Source organism: Petromyzon marinus, chromosome 16 (assembly GCF_048934315.1).
Source record: "Petromyzon marinus isolate PM22_M1 ecotype Great Lakes invasive population chromosome 16, UKy_Petmar_22M1.pri1.0, whole genome shotgun sequence".
Classification (NCBI taxonomy): domain Eukaryota; kingdom Metazoa; phylum Chordata; class Hyperoartia; order Petromyzontiformes; family Petromyzontidae; genus Petromyzon; species Petromyzon marinus.
The window spans coordinates 953,908-966,770 of record NC_133682.1 but is presented as its reverse complement, the minus strand read 5'-3'; the positions used below and the strand labels follow the sequence as shown (position 1 = coordinate 966,770).

Genomic DNA, 12,863 nt, shown 5'->3' with positions numbered 1-12,863 from the left:
CTGCTCTATGTGCTAGCGTGGGGCTCCAGTTAGCGGCAGAAGGCAGTGCAATGCAATGCGTTTGTTGTTCTGCGCTTTCTACGCTCCGACGTTTATACTCCCCGCTTTCCGCCGACAGCGTGGGTGAAGTATGGTCAAACAGCCCCCACCCCAGTCGCGTGTCCCCCACTGCGTGAAAAGACTCTCATCCAGCAGTGGATAGAGAACGGACTTGTAAACCAACCGAAGTGGTATTATAACACTCTCACGGAGAGGCATGCTTCGAGAAATTGTCCCTTTTTAACAGCAGAACTCACGAAGGGCTATTGCCCGAAACGTCGGCTGTTATATACACATTGCTGTTGCTGTGATCTGTGCACCACTGTCCGGCATCGCAATGTCAAAATGGAACCTTTCTTGCCAGTATCAAAGTATGAAAAACTAAGAATAAGTTTTACCCTTTCTGGCAATAAAAAAATAGGTGTAAAGATGTTCAAACATCAAACAGAATCCCTTTGCAAGGAATCGAGTCCGCATTAACCACGCCCACGTGGGGTGAACACGCAAACAAAACCTGCTCTTGATTATAATTAATTATGATGCATCGTCTTCGAAGCCGCTTGGTCTGCACCAGAGACAGCCTCTGCCGGGCTTCGTCTCGGCAGCGTCAGACCAGAGGACGACGCCAAAAGGCGACCAGTTGGCTACGAGTGGCGTCACCGGGGTTCTACATCGGCGAGCTGAGACCGTGGCCCCCCGCCACGAGACCCTGGCCCCCCGCCACGAGACCGTGCCCCCCGCCACGAGACCCTGGCCCTCCGCCACGAGACCGTGCCCCCTGCCACGAGACCCTGGCCCCCCTCCACGAGACCCTGGCCCCCCACTACGAGACCCTGGCCCCATACCACGAGACCGTGCCCCCCGCCACGAGACCCTGGGCCCCCTCCACGAGACCCTGGCCCCTCGCCACGAGACCCTGGCCCCCCGCCACGAGACCCTGGCTCCCCTCCACGAGACCGTGCCCCCCGCCACGAGACCCTGGCCCCCCTCCACGAGACCGTGCCCCCCGCCACCAACAGGGACGAGTGGAACTTTGCTTGAGCCTCGTGTCAGCAACAGCTGATGGAGTGGCGTCTCCCCATTGGTCAACGCGCTCCTTAATCTGGGTCGATGTTGTAGGCTGGGGGGGGGGGGGGTACGCACTGGTTCACGGTGGGGGGCTGAGCGCGGTGGGGTGGAGGGGGTCCTGGAGGGGGTTGGGGGTTGGTCCGGGGGCTCGTTCCGCCCAGCACAGCCACGCGTCACCGCCGCGATCGGGGAGCTCTCCTCGGTCTCGCGCGCGTGCCCAGTCACCCACGCCCAGTCACGTGCCCAGTCACCCACGCCCAGTCACGTACCCAGTCACCCACGCCCAGTCACGTGCCCAGTCACCCACGCCCAGTCACGTGCCCAGTCACCCACGCCCAGTCACGTGCCCGGTCACCCACGCCCAGTCACCCACGCCCAGTCACGTACCCAGTCACCCACGCCCAGTCACGTGCCCGGTCACCCACGCCCAGTCACGTGCCCAGTCACCCACGCCGCGCGTGCTGCGGCGTGCCCAGTCACCCACGCCCAGTCACCCACGCCCAGTTACCCACGCCCAGTCACGTGCCCAGTCACCCACGCCCAGTCACGTACCCAGTCACCCACGCCCAGTCACGTGCCCAGTCACCCACGCCCAGTCACGTGCCCAGTCACCCACGCCCAGTCACGTACCCAGTCACCCACGCCCAGTCACGTGCCCAGTCACCCACGCCCAGTCACGTACCCAGTCACCCACGCCCAGTCACGTGCCCAGTCACCCACGCCCAGTCACGTGCCCGGTCACCCACGCCGCGCGTGCTGCGGCGTGCCCAGTCACGCGCGGCGTCGGTGGAGGCGCGCGGGCACAATGGAAGCACGGCGATACGAAGACACCGATGTCACGTGTGAGGCTTCAACAGAACGCTGGGGCAAGTGCCGTGAGCGAGCACCTATGAAGGCACACGAGGGGGCGGGTGGCCAGTACCACGCCCGGCCGCCTCTGTCTCCCAAGCGGCGATGTTTACACACCGGACCAGGCACTTATTTGAGGCTGAGTCGACATAGGGGAGGCCCAGGTCCGGTCCATTGGCGTTGGCCGTGAACCGGAATCGAACTCGGGCGGCCGGGTTCGTGGCACAACGCGCTAACCGCTACGCTGCCGCTCCCCACACGCCACGCAAAGACGCGCAGTCATCACAGCTGACTACAGTGCTCGTAACCTGACACACTGTCTGGGCCTCGGGGCTGCTTCTGCTGCAGTAGCTGCGAAATCAGTGTCAGTGGCAGCGCCGGGGAGTGACAGCACCCTGGGGGGAATGCTATGACCTGTTCAGACTGGTCCCCTGCACCCAGACTCTGGTCCCCTGTACCCAGCCCCTAGTCCCCTGCACCCAGACCCCAGCCACTGGTCCCCTGCACCCAGACCCCAGCCACTGGTCCCCTGCACCCAGACTCTGGTCCCCTGTACCCAGCCACTGGTCCCCTGCACCCAGACCACAGCCACTGGTCCACTGGTTTCTGTGCTCCAAAGGCTTCAAGGGACCAAAGTTCGTTCGATTCCCGGCCACAGATAATATCAGAGGCGAGTGCTATCCGAACCCGTCCTGGGCCTCCCCTGGATCGACTCAGCCTTAAATAATACGACGTGCCTAGAGTAGCGTGTAAACATTCTGGTGACCTCCAGATCACTCATCCTGGCCTCTTGAGTGCTCACCTGGTTACTCAACAAAATCAACTTGACAGTGGTAGGACGCCGGGTGTGGTTCATGCCACCCCACGCCCGCGGCTGTTCTATCGGCTTAAATAGGAGCTCGCTAACAACACTGGTGTAGAGCATGCGCCCAACAGGTCGGAGTCCCCATACTCAAGGCAACGACAGAAGGCATTCAACAAAGTTCCCTTCCCGCGGGCCTCCAGGAGGAGCCAGACTCTGGCCCACCAGGAGAAGGCGGTATAGCAAAGTGCGGACTGATATTATGCCTCTTGTATTATGGGGATTGAGCGTTGCCCCCTCACACGTGTGAGTTTTCTCCATGTGTTCCAGTTTCCTAGCGCTTGTATAGAAATACAAACGCATTCAGTTGGCTAAACGCATCTTAATTTGTAGAGGAATGCAGAGCTTGGGCAATTGTTGGTAGCGCCGGCACTTCGCCGCCCGGCTGCTGCTGCCGCCTTCCCACTCGTCTGTGGCCCCCTCTGCATGTGTGTGGAGCAAGGATGACGACGATGATCGGGGTGAGATTGATGGGGGCACAGGTCCGCCAAACACCCCCCGAGCGGGCTACAACTCGACCCTCACGTGGCTGTTGTTGTTGCTCGAAGGGACGGCGATGATTCTGGTGAGAAGGAGGTGGTGGTGGTGGTGGGGGGGACATGGGGCAGGAAGGTTTGAGAACTTCACGAGACGTCTCCCTCTCGGTGCTAGGGCAAACATTTACTCGCGTTTGTTTAGAACGAGGCTTCTAGAAGCCCCGCGGTACGGCGAGAAGCAGTGGAAACTCGCGTTACTCAGAGAGAAAAAGTTACACCATTCCTTTGACTCTGCTGCGATGATGATATTAATTATGGTCATGTAGTTTATTATGATGATGATGTCGTTTATTATGATGATGCTGTGGGTAATGGTCGTGAGGATCACTACGACGAGGTTGTTATTGACGATGACCGAGCTGAGGATGGATTCTACCACCCACGACGCACCGACTTGAACTCTCTCGCTCTCGACGTCTCTCGCTCGCTCTCTGCGTCTCTCTCTCTCTACGTCTCTCGCTGTCGGGAGGGACTCCCCCCACCCTCCACCCCGCCCCACCCGGGACGTCGCGGCGCCAGGGGCTGAGTGATGCCCTCCGGGGGCCCTAAATAAACCCTCGGGGCCCCCAAACGCGACCCCAAGGCGCGCATCCACTCCGAGGATGGGAGCTCTACACCAGTGTTGTTAGCGGTGGTGGTGGTGGAGGGGGGGGCGGTGGGAGGGTCGGGGGGGAGTTTTGAGACTCAGTGCGGCGTTTGCAGGATAACTATATAAGTTATTACTACTACGCTGTTTTATTATTATCCAGTACTTTATTTCACGTCGGGCGCCACGGTGGCTAGGAGATGTTAACTACCTCGCCTGGTATACAGGAGGTCGTGGGTTCGATCCCGACCCAGACGCCTGCTGCTGCTGTGTATTTGGAGTTTGCGTGCCTCTCTCTCATCATCATCATCATCATCACGGTGGCTAGGAGATGTTAACTACCTCGCCTGGTATACAGGAGGTCGTGGGTTCGACCCCGACCCAGACGCCTGCTGCTGTTGCTGCTGTGTATTTGGAGTTTGCGTGCTTCTCTCTCATCATCATCATCACGGTGGCTAGGAGATGTTAACTACCTCGCTTGGTCTACAGGAGGTCGTGGGTTTGACCCCGACCCAGACGCCTGCTGCTGCTGCTGTGTATTTGGAGTTTGCGGTGCCTCTCTCCCCGTGGTCGTGTGAAATTTTCTCCAGGCCCTCCGGTTTCTCCCTCCACATTTAGAAACAACATCACGCGTTTAGAGTATTTGGCTGCTGTTATAAATGTCCGCGTGATAAGCCACTTTGTTGAGCGATCGTTTGTGATGGCCAGGTCGCTTCTGAAAGGGAGCTTCATAGCTCATTGGGTCTTACCTGGCAAAATAAACACATGAGAATAGGTTTTACCCTTTTTTCTGGCAACAAAACAGGTGTTAAGATGCTAAAACACCAAACTGAAACATTTTACAAGGAATTATTTCTGCATTAACCGCAATATTTGTGGTCAGAATGCAAACAAAAAACACTGATAATATATGATGCATTATCTTTGAAACTGAGTGGTCCACACCAGAGACAGCTTTTCTTTTGCCTCATCTCAAATGGTGTTAGACCAGAAGACGCCTAGGGCAATGCATATACTATCAGAGTATGTTTTTTGTTTGCATTCTGACCACAAGTATTGTGGTTAATGCAGACATGATTCCTTTTAAAAGGTTTCCGTTTGGTGTTTTATAATCTTAACACCTGTTTTGTTGCCAGAAAAAAGGGGAAAACCTATTGTCATATTTTGGTACTGGCAAAGGAGGCCCCATGAAAGTAATCATCGTTTAGTCGTTTTAATGACCAAAAATTACCCGAAACGCGCCAACGTTTCGCTCGCTGCATCTCGCAAGCCAATCCGGGTTGAGCGTGGATAGTGCTTGGATGGGTGTCTGGCACGCGCGACAGGTGGTATAGGCATCGGTGCTGCGTGGCGTGCACAGCACGATGGCGGTGGAGCATGAAATCCCACTGTTGTGGGATTTTATGCTCCAGCGTATTATTTCGGCTTTGAGCACCGGTTCGAGCGTGGGCTGGAGCGTGGGTTCGGGGCACGGGACTGCTGACTCATCGAAGCCACGACTCGCACGTGACGGATAGGGAAATAGTCGTTTTACATTGGTAGCTCATTTCCCACCGCTGTGTCCCATTGGGTAGATTTGCCTCACGTGGACATAACTTGCAGGCTCATTCTCTACGTGCTCTCCACGCGTTACGCGCTGCTCGCCCTCAATAGGCAGGGACGCGACACACGCCACACAATCACGAGATCCTGCACACACACAATTCAATACAAACACGCACAGACACATACTGGCAAACGCACGCGGATATGAATGTCTGTACACAGATCACCCCACACGCACCAGACATGCTCACAAATACAAATATAAACACATAGACAGACGTACATATACAGAGGTAAAAAGACATGCATACTGACAAGAACAACACAACACACGCCACTGGCCACTAAGTGGCTGTGACATCCCCACGCCGCTTGTGCCAAGCTAGGTGCATGTTCAGCCCGTCACGTGAAATGTGAAAGGCTCGCTGCTGGCAGGAGGCCTCGGGACAGACCCAGGTGCCATGGGTTGGCTGACTGAGATGACTGGTAGATGCACCAGCTTTACCCCCTACTATGCCAACTTGCTGCATTTTATCCGCCCGGCGCTGCGCTCGTTGCTGTGAGCGTCGCTTCTCCGCCCTCCGTTGTTGCTGGAGGGCGACTGCCTCCAACTGCCCAGTAGCGTCCTTCACGAACCTCATGCATAGAGGCTGATCTTGACACCGCTGGTACCAGTCGTCGGCAAGTCCACTCAGCTCCACATCCTCCTGTACCACATCACTCCGTCTCTGCTCCAGCCCGTTTAGCCCCCTCTATGCGACCAAACAGAAGCTGCATGGGCATGTGGTGGCTGGGCATGTGGGCTACATGACCCAGCCAACGCAGCCTTTCCTGCCGGAGGAGGTCACTGATGGGAATGTGTCCAGATCTTTCAAGGATTTGTGAACTCCTTCACACAATCCAGCCTGGTTAAACCCAGGATGGATCGTAGGCATGCCAGCCTGAATGTTTCTAACCGGAGCAGATGTTCCATTAGAGGAGTCCACGTTTCACAAGCATAGAGAAGTGAGGGCATGACTGTGGCCGAGAAGACCCGAAGCTCCGTGCGGAGCGACAGATCAGGTAGCTTCCGCACAGCATTGTACAGCCGATAAAAAGATAATGCCGTCCGACTGATTCGGAGTGAGACCTTTGCTGTCAAACCGAAGCTGATCACACGGACACACACACGGGGTCACGATCACGCGTGCCACTCCCCCACACACAAACACACACGGACACACACGGGGTCACTATCACGCGTGCCACTCCCCCACACACAAACACACGCAAAAAAGACAAAGATCCCCCATATAGCCTTAACAGACTGTAGGGGCAAGTGCTGTTAGCGAGCACCTATGAAGGCCAGAACGGTACACAAGGGGGTGGGTGGCCAGCACCACGCCCGACCGCCTTAGTCTCCCCAGTGGCAATGTTTTATCCACCGCACCAGGTACTCATTTGAGGCTGAGTCGACCTAGGGGAGGCCCAGGACCGGTTCAGATAATCGTCACTGGTGTTGGCCGTGAGCGGGAATCGAACCCGGGTCGCCAGGTTCGTAGCGCAGCGCGCTAACCGCTACACTACCGCTCCACACACACACACAGACACACACACGGTCACACACACACACGGACACACACACACACACAGACACACACACACGGTCACACACACACACGGACACACACACACGGACACACACACACGGACACACACACACAGACACACACACACGGTCACACACACACACGGACACACACACGGGGTCACTATCACGCGTGCCATCTCGTGCCGCTGAGCGCCGCCGCGCGGATCGCCCCGGCCCCTCCCTGCGCGTGAGAGCCGAGCTGGGCCGAGCCGGCGACACGAGCGAGTGACTGAGCCCCCCCCCCCCCCCCCCACTGTTTGTTGATGTTTGCGTGGAGAAGGACGGCCGGAGTTGGGGGGGGGGGGTTCTCCAGGGTCGGGTAATTTCCTCTCCTTTTGCTTAAAGGGGGGGGGGGGGGTTGAAATTCCGCTGTCGGGCGAGCAGCGGTTATAAATCACGGTCAACCCTGGTCGCCACGGAGAGCGCGGCGCGCGTTCACAACGATGTTCGTGACGACGGTGATGATGCTGATGATGGTGGGTGATGGTGGTTATGGTGAGAGTGGCTGATGGTGGTGGTGCGTCATGGTGGGTGATGGTGGTTATGGTGAGAGTGGCTGATGGTGGTGGTGCGTGATGGTGGGTGATGGTGGTTATGGTGAGAGTGGCTGATGGTGGTGGTGCGTGATGGTGGGTGATGGTGGTGGCTGCTTGGTATAGATGAAGGTGGTCGTGTCACTCACAGAACGAGCTGGTCCAACGCAGGTCACGGGGAAATTGCGGTGTGTGTGTGCACGTCGATATGCGTGCGGTGTGCAAAACATCAGCACTGGAGAGATAAAGGCGGCCGGGCGTGGTACTGGCCACCCACCCCCTCGTGCGCCGTGCCGGCCTTCAAAAGTGCTACTCCGCTTAAAGGCTTTACGGGGGATCTTTGTCTTTGTCTTCCTACAGGACATGCGCAAACACGTGATTCTCAATTTGCTGGACACGGAGCAATCCTACGTGGAGTCTCTCCAGCAGCTCGTGGAGGTTCGTACCCTGCACCCGGCCATTCGACCCTCGCGTTCCACAGGAGGGGGCCCCCGTCGGTTACACGGGAGTGCCTTTTGCCCGACTCTGCTGATGAGCACGAAGAAGGTCGAAACCGGGTCAGAGCCTTTATTTGCTTAAACAAGACGCCGCTGCATAGTCGTGGGATGCAAGGCCAAGGGGGCGATGACCTCTGACACCACGCGTGGTTGTGGACGGCGTGGAGACACGGGGCGCGGGGTCTCACCGCGAGCCTGTGCAGCCTCACTCACTCACCCACTCACTCACCCACTCACTCACCCACTCACCCCCTTCACTCACTCACTCACTCACCCACTCACTCACCCACTCACCCCCTTCACTCACTCACCCACTCACCCACTCACTCACCCACTCACCCCCTTCACCCACTCACTCATTCACCCACCCCCTTCACTCACCCACCCTTCACTTACTCACTCACCCACTCACTCACTCACCCACTCACTCACCCACTCACTCACTCACCCACTCACTCACTCACTCACCCCCTTCACTCACTCACTCACTTACCACTCACCCCCTTCACTCACTCACCACCTTCACCCACCCACCCACTCACTCACTCACCTCCTTCACCCACTCACTCACTCACCACCTTCACTCACCCACTCACCCACCCCCTTCACTCACCCACTCACTCCCTTCACCCACTCACTCACTCACCCACCCCCTTCACTCACCCACCCCCTTCACTCACTCACTCGCTCACCCACTCACTCACTCACTCACCCACTCACTCACCCCCTTCACTCACCCACTCACTCACTCACCCACTCACTCACTCACCCACTCACCCACTCACCCCCTTCACTCACTCACCACTCACCCCCTTCACTCACTCACCACCTTCACCCACCCACCCACCCACTCACCTCCTTCACCCACTCACTCACCCACTCACTCACCACCTTCACTCACCCACTAACCCACCCCCTTCACTCACCCCCTTCACCCAACTCACTCACCCACCCCCTTCACTCACCCACCCCCTTCACTTACTTACTCACCCACTCACTCACCCACTCACTCACCCACCCCCTTCACTCACTCAACCACTCACTCACTCACCCACTCACTCACCCACCCCCTTCACTCACCCACCCACCCACTCACTCACCCCCTTCACCCACTCACTCACTCACTCACCCACCCACCCCCTTCACTCACCCACTCACTCACCCCCTCACTCACTCACTCACCCCCTTCACCCACTCACTCACTCCCTTCACTCACCCACCCACTCACTGACCCCCTTCACTCACCAACCCACCCACCCACTCACTCACCCCCTTCACCCACTCACTCACCCACTCACCCCTTCACCCACTCACTCACCCACCCCCTTCACTCACGCACTCACCCCCTTCACTCACTCACCCACCCCCTTCACTCACTCACTCACCCACCCACCCTCTTCACCCAGCCCCTTCACCCACTCACTCACTCACCCACTCACTCACTCACCCACTCACCCACTCACTCACTCACCCACCCACCCCCTTCACTCACTCACTCACTCACCCACCCACTCACCCACTTCACTCACCCACCCCCTTTACTCACTCACCCACCCACCCCCTTCACTCACCCACTCACTCACTCAACCACTCCCTTCACTCACCCACTCACCCACTCACTCACTCACTCACCCCCTTCACCCACTCACTCACTCACTCACCCCTTTCACCCACTCACTCACCCACCCACCCCCTTCACTCACTCACTCACTCACCCACTCACTCACTCACCCCTTTCACCCACTCACTCACTCACCCACCCACCCCCTTCACTCACTCACTCACCCGCCCCCTTCACTCACTCACTCACCCACTTCACTCAATTACCCCCTTCACTCACTCACTCACCCACCCCTTCACTCACTCACCCACCCACCCCCTTCACTCACTCACTTACTCACTTCACTCACTCACCCACTTCACTCACTCACTCACCCACTCACTCACTTCACTCACTCACCCACTTCACTCACCCACTCACCCACCCCCTTTACTCACTCACTCACCCACCCCCTGCACTCACCCACTCACCCACTCACTCACTCACCCCTTTCACCCACTCACTCACTCACCCACCCACCCCCTTCACTCACTCACTCACCCACTTCACTCACTCACCCCCTTCACTCACTCACTCACTCACCCACCCCCTTCACTCACTCACTCACTCCCTTCACTCACTCACTTACTCACTTCACTCACTCACCCACTTCACTCACTCACTCACCCACTCACTCACCCCCTTTACTCACTCACTCACTCACCCACTTCACTCACCCCCTTCACTCACTCACTCACCCACCCCCTTCACTCACTTACTCACTCACTCACTCTCCCCCCTTCACTCACTCACTCACTTCACTCACTCACCCACTTCACTCACTCACCCACCCACCCCCTTCACTCACCTACTCACTCACTCAACCACTCCTATCACTCACCCACTCACCCACTCACTCACTCACCCCCTTCACCCACTCACTCACTCACCCCTTTCACCCACTCACTCACCCACCCACCCCCTTCACTCACTCACTCACCCACTCACTCACTCACTCACCCCTTTCACCCACTCACTCACTCACCCACCCACCCCCTTCACTCACTCACTCACCCGCCCCTTCACTCACTCACTCACCCACTTCACTCAATCACCCGCTTCACTCACTCACTCACCCACCCCCTTCACTCACTCACTCACCCACCCCCTTCACTCACTCACTCACTCACCCACCCCCTTCACTCACTCACTCACTCACCCACCCACCCCCTTCACTCACTCACTTACTCACTTCACTCACTCACCCCACTTCACTCACTCACTCACCCACTCACTCACTTCACTCACTCACCCACTTCACTCACCCACTCACCCACCCCCTTTACTCACTCACTCACCCACCCCCTGCACTCACCCACTCACTCACTCACTCACCCCTTTCACCCACTCACTCACTCACCCACCCCCTTCACTCACTCACTCACTCACCCCCTTCACTCACTCACTCACTCACCCACCCCCTTCACTCACTCACTCACCCCCTTCACTCACTCACTCACTTCACTCACTCACCCACTTCACTCACTCACTTCACTCACTTTACACACTCACTCACCCACTCACTCACCCCCTTTACTCACTCACTCACACACTTCACTCACCCCCTTCACTCACTCACTCACTCACCCACCCCCCTTCACTCACTTACTCACTCACTCACTCACCCCCTTCACTCACTCACTCACTTACTCACTTCACTCACTCACCCACTTCACTCACTCACTCACCCACTCACTCACTCACCCCCTTTACTCACTCACTCACTTCACTCACTCACCCACTTAACTCACTCACTTCACTCACTTTACTCACTTCACTCACTCACCCACTTCACTCATCCACTCACTCACTCACCCACTCACTCTACTCACTCCACTCATTCACTCACTCACCCCCTTCACTCACTCTACTCACTCCACTCACTCACTCCATTCACTCACTCACAACACTCACTCACTCACTCACCCCCTTCACTCACTTAACTCACTCACTCACTTCACTCACCCACTCACCCCCCTTCACTCACTCACTCACCCCCTTTACTCATTCACTCACCCACTCACCCCCTTCACTCACTAACTCCACTCACTCCACTCACTCACTCCACTCACTCACCCCCTTCACTCACTCACTCACCCACCCCCTTCACTCACTCACTCACCCCTTCACTCACTCACCCCCTTCACTCACTCACCCCCGCCACACACTCTCTCCCCCCCCCCTCAACTCTTTAATTCCCTCCCCCTTCTCTCTCTTGCTGGCATCTCTCCCACACGCCTCTTCCTTCCCTTCCTCCCTCTCTCTTCCCCTTCCTTCAATTGCTCTCTCTCTATTTTTCCTGACCCTGTCCCTCCTCTCCCTTGCTGCCCCCCCTCTCCCTTTCTCTCTACAACAGTTGCCATCTTTCTCCTTTCCATCCCTCCCAACACCCTCCCTTTGCCCTCCTTCCATCCATCCTCTTTTTCCTTCCATCTCTCTCTGTCCCTACTTCCCCTCTTTATCCCTCTATCTAATCGTCCTTCCTTCAACCTCCTGCCCTGGCTCCCCTCCCGCGTCGCCGAGTGTCGCGGGGAGAGACAGAGATGAGAGACAGAGCGGGAGAGAGAGAGCGAGAGGGAGCGGGAGAGAGTCTCTCTCGCTCTCGCGAAATAGTTCTGAACCCACGTGCGCGAACAAAGCATTCCTGTGGCGGTGTTCCGATGAGGGAGGTGTTTTGGGTTTCCGGGCCAGAGGAGCGGCGCTCGGAGCGGAGCAACGGGGCCGCGTTCCGAGCCGTCGTAGGTGGCGATGCTCCGCGCGCCCGCGCCGCGGCATTCCACGCGCGCCTTTGTATTCCCGCACACAGGAAGTGTCCGGCTCGGCCGCGCTCAGGAATGTTGCCTCTTATGGAAGAAGAGAAAAAGCCTGGGCCAAGCGGGCGGAGGGCGGGGAGCGCGCTCCTGCGAATTAATGCGGCATTTTAATTGGCATCAAAGAATGTCCGCGCGTCTCTCTCCCCTCTCTCTCTCTCACTCGTCTCTCTCTCGTCTCTCCCTCTCTCCCCTCCTCCCTCTCCTCTCTCGTCTCGCTCTCCTTTGACTCTCTCGCCGTGGTGGCGTTTAGGCCGCCAGACCCGATGTCTTGAGACCAATACCGAGTTGATGTTGTAGTAGTTCAT

General features: G+C 57.3%; 1 protein-coding gene across 1 annotated transcript in view; it reads left to right on the top strand.

Moving 5' to 3' along the window:
* The window catches only part of LOC142924725 (uncharacterized), a 44,733-nt gene extending 35,711 nt beyond the window's left edge, over positions 1-9,022 (top strand). The window contains exon 2 of the mRNA XM_076067389.1: positions 8,009-9,022. Coding sequence (XP_075923504.1) covers positions 8,009-8,227 — 219 coding nt within the window. The 3' untranslated portion in view covers positions 8,228-9,022. The remainder of the gene's footprint in view (positions 1-8,008) is intronic.
* The last annotated feature ends 3,841 nt before the right edge of the window (positions 9,023-12,863 follow it).